The 15,584-nt window shown below is 39.8% G+C and overlaps 1 protein-coding gene across 1 annotated transcript in view; it reads left to right on the top strand.

Annotated features, from left to right (window-relative positions):
• Positions 1-13,774, top strand: part of GPR55 (G protein-coupled receptor 55) — a 39,890-nt gene extending 26,116 nt beyond the window's left edge. The window contains exon 2 of the mRNA XM_073673015.1: positions 7,850-13,774. Coding sequence (XP_073529116.1) covers positions 7,854-8,792 — 939 coding nt within the window. The 5' untranslated portion in view covers positions 7,850-7,853 and the 3' untranslated portion in view covers positions 8,793-13,774. The remainder of the gene's footprint in view (positions 1-7,849) is intronic.
• The last annotated feature ends 1,810 nt before the right edge of the window (positions 13,775-15,584 follow it).

Raw genomic sequence — 15,584 nt, 5'->3', positions numbered from 1 at the left:
TCCAAACTGCCATTTTGAGATCTCTCCACAGGTGTTCTATGGGATTCAGGTCTGGACTCATTGCTGGCCACCTTAGAAGTCTCCAGTGCTTTCTCTCAAACCATTTTATAGTGCTTTTGGAAGTGTGTTTTGGGACATTGTCCTGCTGGAAGACTCATGACCTCTGAGGAAGACCCAGCTTTCTCACACTGGGCCCTACATTATGCTGCAAGATTTGTTGGTAGTCTTCAGACTTCATAATGCCATGCACACGGTCAAGCAGTCCAGTGCCAGAGGTAGCAAAGCAACCCCAAAACATCAGGGAACCTCCGCCATGTTTGACTGTAGGGACCGTGTTCTTTTCTTTGAATGCCTCTTTTTTTTTCCTATAGACTCTATGTTGATGCTTTTTCCCAAAAAGCTCTACTTTTGTCTCATCTGACCAGAGAACATTCTTCCAAAATGTTTTAGGCTTTCTCAGGTAAGTTTTGGCAAACTCCAGCCTGGCTTTTTTATGTCTCGGGGTAAGAAGTGGGGTCTTCCTGGGTATCCTACCATACAGTCCCTTTTCATTCAGACACCGACGGATAGTACGGGTTGACACTGTTGGACCCTCGGACTGCAGGGCAGCTTGAACTTGTTTGGATGTTAGTCGAGGTTCTTTATCCACCATCCGCACAATCTTGCGTTGAAATCTCTTGTCAATTTTTCTTTTCCGTCCACATCTAGGGAGGTTATCCACAGTGCCATGGGCTTTAAACTTCTTGATGACACTGCGCACGGAAGACACAGGAACATTCAGGTCTTTGGAGATGGACTTGCAGCCTTGAGATTGCTCATCCTTCCTCACAATTTGGTTTCTCAAGTCCTCAGACAGTTCTTTGGTCTTCTTTCTTTTCTCCATGCTCAATGTGGTACACACAAGGACACAGGAGTTGTTGAGTCAACTTTAATCCATGTTAACTGGCTGCAAGTGTGATTTAGTTATTGCCAACACCTGTTAGGTGCCACAGGTAAGTTACAGGTGCTATTAATTACACGAAGCATCACATGATTTTTCAAAGGGTGCCAATACTTTTTTTCACCACCTTTTTTAGGTTTGGTGTGGAATTATATCCAATTTGGCTTTAGGACAATTCTTTTTGTGTTTTTTTCATTGAAGACAAATTAAATGAAGAGAATAATACCAAAGAATTTGTGATTGCAATCATTTTCAGGAAGAAACTGAGTATTATCTGACAGAATTGCAGGGTGCCAATACTTTTGGCCAGCACTGTATGATCATACTCCTGCCTGTTCCCCCACCCACAGATTTTAATTACATATTTTTGTGGCTTATGTTTTTAATGTGTGGCCTATTATTTTATTTTTACAATGATGGTAATATCATTTAATGGATTTCTGAACAATTTTTGTCAATAACGTTAATGCTTAATTCAGTTAAGTTGTTATAACTTTCAGCATTTCATACTTTTTTTTTTAATTTTAGTAGTTTTATTCAGATGTTTGTGGTATAAATTATCTCTGCACAAGGTTTGAAAATAACATGGTTTATTTCTTTGAGAAGCTGCAAAGCACCAGCTAAATATGATCCAGTGTTATAAGAGACTTGATAGCAACCCCACCAATCTATTCAAGACCCAATTGGATGACATCTTAAGATCGGGTTTTGGAAGAGGCATTATCGCAGTCAAAATGTGGGAAGGATTAAAAACTGACTTCCCAATCAAATTTTGGTTTTGCTTTAGGTTCTTGCACAGTGCAAGTAAGGGCATGGCCTCCCTTTCTTTGAGCTGGGCATGTTTATATAGCTTCCCATGGCTGGGGTGTCCATAATCGGGTCCCGGTCCTACTCGGCCCTTATTCACATTGAGGTCATTTTTGACATATGGTAAGGTTTTAATACTAGAGATTAGCACCACCGCAACTGGGTACACCTTGTTGCTAGCCTAGTGGGATGACTTTTATGCTTTTTTGATCAAAACAGTGTTTACTAAGTACCCTAAGCGCTATTGCTTTTTACTTACTTATAGCAGTATATATGTTCATTTTGTTTCTATCTAAGGTTATGCTCTTTTACTGTGTAAAATATTTCGATTTGAGAGTCCTCAGTGGTTGATACCTTTTAATGGCTAACTGAAAAGATGGTAACAAATTGCAAGGTTTTGAGACTACGCACATCTCTTCATCAGGCTGGTATACCACAAAATCTGAACCACTAGCCTGATGAAGAGACCTGCGTAGTCTTGAAAGCTTGCAATTTGTTACCATCTTTTCAGTTAGCCATTAAAAGGTATCAACCGCTGAGGACTCTCAAATCTAAATATTTTTCTATCTACTGGCTAACACGGTACAAGAATATATATTTTTACTGTGTAAAAAAACCTGGGTAGTATTTGCCTGCATTTTTATTGTTTTAGTCATAGCCCTTCGTTAAATTCACTGCTCTGGAGAAGACATTCCAATTTATGATTGGTCGCATGGGTTGAGCCCCCTGTGACATCTCCTTCTGGAATATCATGTTTTTTTATCTGATTTTAGTAAACCAATCGGATTCCGGCATGGGTGTGACATCATGGTATGGGCGTGACTGAAAACTTTAAATGATCGGCGTGTTCAAGGTGCCATTTGATATACCGTGTTTGTAGGATACACTTTCAGTACCCTGTATCTGTAAATGTAGTGCTTGAAATAATAAGGTTAAAGAGGTTGTCCACTACTATTAACAATGCCCCCATCGATTTAAATTGTGGAAACAACTATTTTTGTAAATATCTTGTAAGGTCTTTATTGCCTGTGAGTGGTGCTATTGCTGACCGCTCACCAGGCATCACATGACCCGGCTGCAGCCGACTCCGACATCTGCTGATGTCACGTCAAGTTCCGGCTGCAGCCAGGCGTGACCCATTCACGCGCTTACCCCTGATTTATGGGCTGTGGGCGAGGTTTCACCGCACATCACAGCCCTGCATCCGTGCTTTTCCAACGAAAGCAGAAAGGGAAAGAGAGCGGTGATTGCTGGGCTGTGACATGTGGTGAAACCCTGCCCACAGCCCATCAATAAGGGGGGAGCGCATCACTGGGTCACCCCCGACTACAGCTGGAACTTAACGTGACATCAGGGGTCACGTGATACCTAGTGAGCAGTCAGCAATAGCGCCACTCACAGAGCTTCCTCTTCTATTCAGGCCTGAAATTCTAGTAGTCGGCTAGAATTTCCTTGGAGTTCCTTTGTGGATTGTAGCCATGTTCTCTCTGCTGTCATCTTTAAGATAAGTGTATTCCCTTGTTTGTTGTTTGTTTCCCTGATTTGTACTTTTGTTTGCAGTTGGGCTGACTAGTGCTCACCCCTTCCCTTCCTTACCTAGGGCCTAGCTCTAGGGTCAGCTAAGGCTAAGGTATCCTGCTTAGCGATAGGTGCGGAACCTATTTAGGGTTGGTAGGAGAGTGTGGGTGTTGTAAAATCTGCTTAGGAGTTTCCACTCTCCCTTTCCCTAGTTGTAGGACTTCCTCCCCTGTTCCCGTCTTTATATGTTGGGTTCTCCCCATACCTAGCAAGACAATTATGCTCACAGATGGCGCGGTCGATCCGATCAGCATCTCTGGTCTTGATCCGGCACATCCTCTCTTCTTGCGATGCTGTCCCCCTTCCCTGCTTCATGTGGATGACGCATCCGATTATATAGGACCTTGCTTATTTTTTAAGAAATTAGACATAATACTATAAGGCCTTGTACTATTCTCCTATTTCAGAACATGGACATGTAGAATTACCTTTTTGTTTTTTTAGGGGAGTCTGTTATTTAGCAATATGAGACTAATGTCGAAAATAACTATCTCCTCATGAGTCGTTTGTCATAGTGGCAATGAAATGCATAGAGATGAGGCATAAGTTTAAGGGGTTTGTTTATTAGGGCTCGCACTCATCAGCGTAAATAAAATTGTTCCTATGTTGTTCCTGAAAAGTAGGACGAGAGTCATGCGAGTCTCATGTGAGTGTCATACAAGTACAATGCAATTTTTATTAAGTAGCATCCGTATGACATCCGTATGACATGCGTATGCAATGAATTTTTAACATCAACTTTTACATACAAGAATTTTCTATGTCATTTCAAGCTGATTTCTAGATAGTAAAAGAATCTTAAAAGCATATACACTGTGTTCCAAATTATTATGCAAATAATATTTTCTCAGATTTTCCCAAATTACCTATATGAATTGCAGTCATTGTAATTTTCCAGTCAAATAACTATTAGAGTACAATTGAAAGGTTTTTGTACAAACTGCCTATGATAACAGTATATTTTGTTTAAAAAAAAAAAACTCAAACTGCACTCAAAATGCATGTTCCAAATTATTATGCACAGCAGAGTTTTCAACCTTTTCATTTTAATAAAGAACAAAAAAATGGTCATTTTTGAAATTCTAAGCATTAGCAGGTTATTACAAACTGAAATCAAACAGTTTACAACTCAAAACTTTATTCTAGGTGATGTTACATTTGCACATAGGACCGCTTGTTCGAAAGGAGCTTCTGAACTCTCTCGTCCATTGAATTTGTCAGGTTTTGGATGGTTTCTGCTTTAATTGTTTTGCATGAGGACAGAATACCCTCCCAGAGCTGTTGCTTAGATGTGAACTGCCTCCCGCCATCATAGACACTCCTTTTGATGATGCTCCAGAGGTTCTCAATGGGGTTGAGGTCAGGGGAGCATGGGTGCCACACCATAAGTTTGTCCCCTTTTTTGCCCACAGCAGCCAGAGATGCAGATGTGTTATGTGCAGCATGAGACGGGGCATTATCATGCATGAAATGATCTCGATGGTCCAGATGGATGGAGTGGAGGATGGCTGGTTGATGGACACCCCATGCAAACACGGCTTCGGCGCTAACAAGGAGGAGGTGGAGTAATGTTTTGGGCTGGAATCATGGGGAGAGAGATTGTCGGCCCTTTTAGGATCCCTGAAGGGGTAAAGATGAACTCCATAATGTATGTTGAGTTTCTCAAGCTGCACTTCCTTCCATGGTTCAAGAAGAAGAACCGTGCATTCCGCAGCAAGATCATTTTCATGCATGATAATGCCCCGTCTCATGCTGCACATAACACATCTGCATCTCTGGCTGCTGTGGGCATAAAAGGGGACAAACTTATAGTGTGGCACCCATGCTCCCCTGACCTCAACCCCATTGAGAACCTCTGGAGCATCATCAAAAGGAGTGTCTATGATGGCGAGAGGCAGTTCACATCTAAGCAGCAGCTCTGGGAGGGTATTCTGTCCTCATGCAAAACAATTAAAGCAGAAAGCATTCAAAACCTGACAAATTCAATGGACGAGAGAGTTCAGAAGCTCCTGTCGAACAAGCGGTCCTATGTGCAAATGTAACATCACCTAGAATAAAGTTTTGAGTTGAAAACTGTTTGATTTCTGTTTGTAATAACCTGCTAATGCTTATAATTTCAAAAATGACCATTTTTTTGTTCTTTATTAAAATGAAAAGGTTGAAAACTCTGCTGTGCATAATAATTTGGAACATGCATTTTGAGTGCAGTTTGAGTTTTTTATTTTTTTTAAAATATACTGTTATCATAGGCAGTTTGTACAAAAACCTTTCAATTGTACTCTAATAGTTATTTGACTGGAAAATTACAATGACTGCAATTCTTATAGGTAATTTGGGAAAATCTGAGAAAATATTATTTGCATAATAATTTGGAACACAGTGGATAGATAGATAGATAGAAAGAAATATCTCAGTGAGATATATAATCAGTGCATTGTGTGTGTAGCTTATTGTATATGTATTTAGTTAATAAATAATTTAAAGAAAAAATGGTGTGGCGTGGGGTCTCCCTCATTTTTATTAACCAGCTGAGGGAAAGCAGACAGCTAGGGGCTGGTGTTATTATTCTGGGAAGGGGCCACTATCCTTGGATCTTCCCAGCTCATTAATAACAGCTCACAGTTATCTGCGAAGCCTTTACTGGTTATTAAAAAAGAGGTACCCCCCAAAAATGTAGTGGGGGCCCTCCTATTTTTAATAACCAGCAAAGACTAAACAAACTGCAGGCTGATATTAATAGGCTGAGAAGAGTCCATAGATATTGGCCCCTTCTTAGACTAATAACATCAGCCCTCAGCCTCCACAGAAATGGTGCATTATCCATTAGATGCTCCAATTCTGGCACTCTTCCCACTTGCCCTGGTGCGTTGGCAGATGGGATAATGGTTTGGGGGTTGATGTTAGCTGTTTTATGTTTGTTGACATCAATCCCAGGGGTAAGTAATGGAGATGCGTCAATAAGACACCCCCATTACTAACCCTGTAAGTTCAAGTAAAACAACACACACAGAGCAAAGTCCTTTATTTGAACAAAACACTCCCCAAACCTCTTTTACCCATTTATTAAGAGCCACATAAAAAAAAAAGTAATCCTCACCTGTCCGCAGATAATTCATACTGATGATGTCCCATGACTATCCCTAGCTTTGCTACATCCGGATGGTGTGTTGAGCTGTGGCATAAGTATGCGACCACTTAGCACGCTAGCTGGAACACACTAACAGTAACGTGAGAACGGGCCTGCAATGTCCAGAGCTAACATTAGTAAGATGACCAGAGTTCATAGTTGTTATTAATAAACTGGTAAGATTCATGGATAGTGGCCCCTTCCCAGAATAATAATAATAGTTATCTCCCAGAGGTAGTTAAGAAAAATGAGGGGGACCCTACACCATTTTTTTCTTTAAATTATTTATTTATTAGATAAATACATGTACAGTAAGCTGCACACGCACTGCACTAATTATATATCTCAATAACATCTTTCTATCTATTCTGACAGTTCACGCTGTGAATTTACTTTACTCGGCTGATGAAATGTTGTTTTTCCTATGAGATGTGTGCGTAGAAATCGGACCGCACACACATGGTCCATGTGCTGTGCGTTTTTGTTTTCGCACCCATTGACTTGCATTGCCGAGTCTTGTCCGATATACACAGCCACTTGCAGTATGCTGCGATTTTTTTTTTCTCGGTCCCATCCAAGCTGAGAAAAAAAAAAAAAAATTGCAGATGAACACATAATCATTCAATAACATTAGTCAGAGTGCAAAATGACTTATCAGATTGCACTCATCCGAATTAAACACAGATGAGTATTAGCCCTTATATAGAAATACATATGAGCTGTATAATTTTAATATATAATCTAGAGAGTCCAAGGGTTTTTGTTTTTGTCTTTTTGTGTTAGTCATTTCCTGACCTTTCTGGATGCTTGAATCAGGATTTGAAATACTAAAGTGTACTGTATGTAGTATGTCATTTTTGAGTTTTTATATTTATTAAAAGTGTTAAGTTTTATAATAAATTTGGGGATTTTGTATATATTTCACTGTATTCTTCTACATGTTTGGTTTTATACAGTATTCATAATGTATGGCACAATCGGTATAAAATATCTAGGCACCATCTTGGAGATTCATGCTACTATCCAGCCATGAAGGAAACTAGGACAGTTCATTTCTGACAGTTTCGCTTTATTTCCCCCAAAATTTCCTATTCCTCTATAGCAAACTCTTTCAGCATGTAAGTCTATATAGCGCTACAATTATGGTCTATATATGTTCACACACAAGCAGATACTTTTTGGTTTCTTTGTACCTTTAGAAAACAGCCATACAAAATGAAAGGCAAGTATTTTATAAAGATAAATAGGTGCAAGAAAAGCACAGCTAATAAAAGGTAAAATTGTGACAGATAATGGTCTGATGTAAGCATCACAAAGAAAATTCAGAGTTTTTTTTTGATAAGATGGATTCTTAGACCTCACATGTTGACTTTATGAAATTTCTGTTTTCTTAACAGAGAAATGAATGAGTGCCTGAACAAATACTCACTTGTAAATGTAACATCAATAATGAACACTGTTCAACTATTCATCTGCATTCCTACAATTATCATAGGATTCATCCTCAATGTATCAGCCCTATGGATTTTCTGTTCTTCCATGAAAAAGCATACGGAAGCCTCAATATATCTTCTGAATTTGGCAGTGTTAGATTTTTGTCTTGTTCTCTCTTTACCTTTCCGACTCTACTTCACGATATCTAGGATCATTATAGATGGACGGTTATGCAGCTTGTTAGAGTCCCTCTACTTCACTAATATCTATGGGAGTATCTACACAATCATGTTCATCAGTGTGGACAGATATATTGCCATCAAACACCCCTTCCTGTCCAAAGTGTTGCGTTCGCCCAAGAAAACTTCATGCATCTGCATTTTTGTCTGGGTTTTTGTGTGGACCGTGGCTCTCTGCACTTTTGATTTTTCCAATAACTTCAGGAGTGGAAGCTGTTTCCATACTATGTCAGATAGTGTCTGGAGTACCCACATTATTATACCTCTAGAGATTTTTGGATTTTTGATCCCTATGACTGTCATGTTGTACTGTTCTATCCAGAGTATCAGGACTCTGCAGGTTCCACTGTCATCCTCATCAGTACAGTGTGAGAGATCGAAGACTAATGTCATACGCATCATTATCTCTAATTTGGTCGTGTTCATGCTGTCTTTTTTTCTCAGCCATATTGGTATTTTCCTGCAGTTTTTGGTCAGAAAGCACGTCATTTCAAACTGCATGGCTAAGGAACACATCAGTCTCTTTGTGCAAGTTGCTCTCTGCATTGCTAACATTAACTGCTGTCTTGATGCCATCACCTACTATTTTATGGGAAAGGAATTTCAAAGCAAATTAGTTAAAAGGAAATATTCAAGTATGACACAAGTTGAGAATACGATAACCTGAGCTTGTCATAATGTAAAGATTGGTATAATACATTAGATAAATACATTAGATATATTGCATACCCATGCAAGCAACGCTTGCCATATACTGGAGTCTAAAAACATCTAGCACTGATAATGTACACCATATTGTACACAATTTTATTGGGAAATTTGATTAGCAGACAAGTTATTCTCCATGAATTGAATGTCCGCTATTTATGCTTACAATAAAGGTAAGATGTAAAAATTTGAAAAAATACTTATACTCACTTCTCAACTTACCTGTCTGGCCGCTCCCTCTGTTCCCTGCCCACAATATAGTTCTAAGTGCCTCCATCGCATCTTCGACCAGGTGCTCACTTTAGGCCCCCAAGCCTAGTGTTAATACCAGGCCGGAGATGGGATGGGACCGAGGTGTGAAGGACCGGGCAGGGAGCAGCAATGATGTAAGTGGCTGGCAAAAGGTTAAAAAAAAAATAAAACATACTCACTTCACCACTCACCTTTCTGGCTATCCCTGCTGTCCCCTGCCACTGTTTGGTTCTCCATATCTCTGTCGCATCTCATCTCCAGTCTGATGTTCACTCTAGGCCAAAGCTTTAGGCTGCAAACAGGCCACGGAGATCACTGGGCATGCGCGGTGACCTCCAGGGCCTGTGGCTAGAAGTTGCGGCCAGGTGTTCACTGTAGTCTGGGACTTCCAACCGCGAGTAGGTCTTGGAGCATGTGCAGTGAAGTCCGGGACCTCATTGTGTATGGAATTCCTGGCCTAGAATGAACACTGGGTAAGAGTTGTAATGCTATGGAAGTGTGGAGGACCAGACAGCAGGCAGGGAACAGTCGGAATGGCAAAAGAGATAAATGGTGAGTATGTTGTTGTTTTTTTTAAACTTTTGGCCTGGGTTTTACTATTTAGGAAGATAGCAGGCACAGCTGACTTCCAATTTGCTGAATTCATGTGAAGCAAATCACAAAAAAATTGTATTTGTATTAAATTTGTAGACTTAAATTTTACCCATCTCTACCAATAATGAAAATATCTACAGCTGGTCTGCAAAATAAATATTCATGGCAAAAAAATTGTAAACTTTAAGATATGATGCCTAAAAGAGACATGTAAATATATATTTTTATATGTTATCTTGCAAGATTACCTTTAAAGATAAAACTTTATATGGCCTTTCAGTCCACACAGAGTATTCCCTCTATATGGAAAGTGAGATCTGATGTAAAATTCACAGTGCGTGGGCGAATGGTCCCATTTTGCCAGCCGCCAGCCCTTGAATTACTCTTTACACAGAAAGCATGCACACCCAGCATTCACTACATTCTCTGTAGCACATGCAATGAAGGATTACATCCTGACTATGGCCAGTGCCAGCATCAGTACATACTTTGTGGGCTGAGTTTGGGCACTCTGCTCTCGTCTCACTGATGACAGCATCTCCTGTGTAATGTATAACCTGGAGTTCCATCATCTACCATGTGATGCATAGGCTGCAGCCACAGCATTTCATATGTGATGTATATGCTGCAGTCCCAGTGTCTCATGTGTGATGTATATACTGCAGCCTCAGTATCTCCCATGTGATGTATATGCTTCAGCCACAGCATCCCCCATGTGATGTATAAGCTGCAGCTCCAGCATCTCATAAGTGATGTATATGCCCCATTGTCTCCTATGTTATGTATATTACCCAGCTCTAGTGTCTCCTATGTGATGTATATGCACAAGCCCCCCAGAGTATCCTATGTGATGTAAATACACCAGTCTTGTTGTCTCCTATTTGATGTATATGCTTCAGCATCATCTTTGTGATGTAGACAGCAGTCTTGGCGTCATCCATGTGATGTATACTGCCATCTTTGTGTCTCCTAATTGTTGAATACTGCAGTCTCTGTGTCTCCTATGTGATGTATATACAGCAGTATCGGTGTCTCCTATGTGATGTAAATATAGCAAACCCAGTGTCCCCAATGTGATGTATACAGCAGACCTCTCACTGCTTGAGTTCATAGAATGTTGGAGTTGGATGGAACCTCCAGGGTCATCATGTCCAACCCCCTGATCAATGCAGGATTCACAAAACCATCTCAGACAGATGTCTGTCCAGACTCTGTTTGAAGACTTCCATTGAAGGAGAACTCACCACCTCTCATGGCAGCCTGTTCCACTAATTGATCACTCTCACTGTTAAAAAGTTTTTATAATATCTATTCTGTATCTTCTCCCATTCAGTTTCATCCCATTGCTTCTCGTGTTTCAATGTGCAAATGAGAATAAAGATTATCCCTTTATACTGTGACATCCCTTTGGATATTTGCAGACAGCTATTAAGTCTCCTCTCAGTCTTCTTTTTTGCAAGCAAAACATTCCCAGATCCTTTAACCGTTCCTCATAGGACACAGTTTGCAGTCCGCTCGCCATCCTGGTAGCTCTTCTCTGAGTTCTATAATGTAACGTGAGCAGTGATGAATTTCCCATAATGGGGAGACATGCAATGTAATATACTGTACATCTGTGTGTGGAACAATTTACTGCTGTGAAAAATTCTTTACAAAACTTATTGCAAAGCATCGACTGCGCTCCAGGTAGACGCAAACCTGGAAAAGTAGTTGTGAGTAGCAACATCATCAATACCACGAAAGATTACATGGCTCACTAAAGAGACGCACTAACAGCCATCTCATTACTGGTGAGTTAATTAAATATTTGACAAAACAAAGCAGGATGAATTTCAAGTTGATAATTTTGTACAGCCCCCAGATTAGGTTATAAATATCCAAATGCCCCTGGCAGGAAAAAGGTTCCTCACCCCTATGGGAATATTTAGCTGCTTCTAAAGTTATTTTCACATCATGTGTTGATATCACATGATGTGGAAATAACAGTTTTTATAGAATATATACATATATAGAATATGTGCATATATACAAACAATTTGTTTAAATGTATCAATTAAAGAAATAAAACACCTTTGCAAATAGTTAAAAATCTACAATTTGATTAATACAGCTCAGATATCGAGCGAATGTCCCGAAATGTTTTGGAGCACATTGTCTCAATTCGGAAGATAGATTAGATTCAGTCCAATGAAAATCAATCTAAATTTAAAGTGCCCTTATTGCCGTGAAAAGATGTGTATCATGCTTTCATTTTTCTCAATATTGCAAAGCATAATAAATGGTAGGAAGTTGTTAAAAAAGCTAAACACATTGGAGCCAATTCATTAAAGGGAATCTGTCAGCAGGATTTCTAGTTCAGCAGATTCACCACACACTCGAGTGATGAATGCAATTTCTTTTTATTTCAAAGTTCCAGAGCAAGTAAAGCAAAGAAGTTTGTCCTTGGCTGTGGTATCCTGTTGTGCGCGTCTGCGCCTCTGATGTGTGAACCCAGGATACCACAGCCAAGGACAAACTTCCTTGCGTTACCCCACCAAGGACCACCAGTATCTCTCATAGACAAGTTCAGCACACTAAGAGCGAATTTGTGAACAAGACCTGGGACCGGGTCGAAACGTTATATGTTGAATTTATAATTTGCACCCTATGCTTTCTCTGAGCTTATGTCTACTTGCACTTTAATTTTGAAAGAAAAAGAAACTACATTCATCACAAGAGTGTGCTGTGAATTTGCCTAACTAGATGCCTTAGGGGCTCATAACCTCCTTCTACCTGCACCTCCCCTCTACTACTGTGTGCACGCCAATTTTCCTCCATGGTCAGCAGGATTTCACACCCCAAACTCTTTACATGCACATGTAAATCTTTCAAAGACAAGTCCAGCAATACCTTTACATGGCCATTCCATTCCTGTTACTGAGAAATCAGCATGTTAACTGATATGAAAATTAGGCTGTAGATTAGAAGCCTCTATCACTTTAGTTCTATTCTTCACCCATTGCATCGATTAGCCTCATGTGGTCACATGGGGGGGGCACATGCATCGGCATCAATGATCTGCATCACATCCCTCAACCACATGACTGCATGAAACCAATAACTGGACTCACGGCCAGAAGAACTGAAGAGCCATGCAGAGGACTTCCAGGTAGCTGCAGAAGCCATGTAAGGACATGTGAGGACAAGAGAGGGCCTAGGACACTTGGCCACAATTTTGTTGGGTTTGTGTAAATTGAATTCCAAATCTTTGCAAATTTGTAATGAATTAATTTTGTTATGGATCGATTCGCTCACCTCCATTACCTTTTGTATCTTCATAGTTGCAGATTACAGACTAGTCCTGTGTGTAGTTTGACCTAATCCAATTGTGCTAGACTCCTATCAATACAAGTATGGGCAATTGGAAAGGATTAATACATGATCGCAGAATCAGACAAGTTACTAGTTGCATCAGACACACTAGTTTTTGTAGTCAAAGAGACCCATAGAACTCTATACAAAAAACTGTAGAGTACTTTCAATTAAGACCATTTGCAAAGTATCTTCATTTTAGCTGCATTGGAGTAATGTACAAAAGTTGGCAAAATGGCCTGATTCATTATTGCATTTGCACCTGTTTTTTGTTAATTCCTCTGCGCCATTTTGATGAATTTGACGCAAAAAAGCTTCAGCGACTACCACAAGATGCTAAAAGAAAAATTACTGAAAAAGCACAAATCATGAATCAAGGCCACAGAATGGAAACAACACATGGGTCTTTGAATTTCACATTTGTTATATTAATTGTTGAACAAAAATGGAGGTTAACATTGGGATCATCAAATGAGAGATCTCCAATGTGCTGTTGATGGATTTCAGAAATGGCAAAGGAAAAGTAGAGAGTTTGATATATAATATGTAGCAATCTAAATGCCAACTTAACAAGTTATAACATATTGCTGAGATATACAATGACTTTACGATCTGTTGTCACCTGACACCTGGGACTCCCAGCAATCTTGAGAATGTAGATTTCACAACAATACGCTTAACATGGCCTTTCAAAGAAGACTTTTCACTAGTGATGAGCGAGCATGTTCTGTTAACCCTTTCAGCGAGCATGCTCGGTTGCTCGCCGAGTATCTTCAGCGTGCTCGGGTGTTTTGTTTGAGTCACTCCGTGTGCATGATTTGCAACTGTTTGATAGCTTTAATACATGTGAGGAATGCCTAAGAAACAAGCATTCCACACATGTATTAAAGCTGTCAAACAGTCGTAAATAATGCACACGGAGCGACTCAAACATATCACCCGAGCCCACCGAAGATACTCGGCGAGCACCCGAGCATGCTCGTAAATCACGAGTAAAGAGCACGCTCGCTCATCGCTACTTTTCACTAGTTTAACATGTTAAACTGGTCATTTTATGGAATAGTGGCTGCAGAACTGAATAAAACATATTTTGCATTTAATAATTTTTCAACTCCATTGGATACTAGCTTGTAAAATTTAGAGTCTAATTTCCCCTTCAACCATTTTTTTTTTCCTGCATGATGCCTCCTGCTTATTATTGGCCTATGTCATGCAGGTGAGAAAATAACTGCCCTCAGAGCCGATTCTCCAATAACTCCCCCTTGTTTGAAGAAGAAATTAGAATATATACTTTACTAGCTAATATCTCCGCAACAGAGATGAGAAATAAAAAATAAAAAAATGAGTTTTATTCAGCTGTGCAGCCACTATTCTATGATGTGGTCAGTTTAATATGCTAAAATTTGGTGAAACGTTCAGTGTACAGCATATGGGGGAATGTTTTTTACAGTTTAGGGGGCATAAGATACAGGAAAGCATGCAAAAATTATTTGGATAAGTATTTTCAAGGAAAACAATGTATTAAAAAAATGTAACCCTTACTTTGATTTTCTGTTACTTTATTTATAATAAAAAAAATTACCATAGATTTGGAATAAAGCACATTTTCTAGTCTTTCATTCTTTTGTCTTTCTATTTGTATAAAATGACTAATTGCAATTGCTCAAGTTAAGATACATTTAACTTAAAAAGGGTCCTGAATTTAGATAAATGTACTTTCACAAAATACACCCTTAAATAATCTACTAAATCATTCAATGATTATGGGATAATTATCTGCTGACCATTGAAAGACACATTAAAATTTGATGAGATACAATACTGGGATGTTTGTGGCAGTACAAATTCTACCAAATAAGAATGATCTGCCAATGATCATCAGATAAAAATCCCAAGTCTATAAACAGCTCTAGTTACAATGACATTACAATACTCCAGCATTCTTGGGACTGCTAAGGTAGGGTTCTCAATCTCACACATACCTATATATGTATAGACAGATATATAAACATGCAGGGTTGTAATTTCTGTTTCCATTGCAACTCTAGAAGCTGACAGTCTAGTCTCAGCATGTCGGAACTGCAGCAGCGGCAAACGCAGTAGGACATTATTATCTCAAAAGCCTTTCTACCACATAAGAAGACAACATTATTTTAATGAAAGTTGGGAACCATTTTGCAGATTTTGCCTTGGGGCCAGAAGCATAGTGATGCTTTGGGGCCTCGGTGCACTCTTTGAGAGAAAATCACGGTGGCTGGCCCAGGGCGGTCAGTGCACAAAGGGGTATCACTTATTAGTGAAAAGTTCAGAGAGTACGTGACGCCACCTGTGGTGTCTGGTGAGGATCACCAGTGCTGCAACAGTCCTCTGAGGCAGATGTCAGGGCAGCTAAAGATGGTACGGCTCCTCACAGGCGGAGCTCGCCTCATTGCAGTATAAAAGTAGATGAATGGTGCGCTGGGCGTTGTAGTGCGGGGGAGGAGGAATGGCGCCGGTGAAGAAACAGTCAGAGGCAGTTCAATGCAGTCGTCAAAGATTTTACTTACAGTTCTTG

Source organism: Phyllobates terribilis, unplaced genomic scaffold (genome assembly GCF_046119375.1).
Source record: "Phyllobates terribilis strain yellow unplaced genomic scaffold, ASM4611937v1 Scaffold_3__8_contigs__length_932513732, whole genome shotgun sequence".
NCBI lineage: Eukaryota > Metazoa > Chordata > Amphibia > Anura > Dendrobatidae > Phyllobates > Phyllobates terribilis.
The sequence above is the reverse complement of the archived record's forward strand: the minus strand, read 5'-3'. Positions and strand labels throughout refer to the sequence as shown.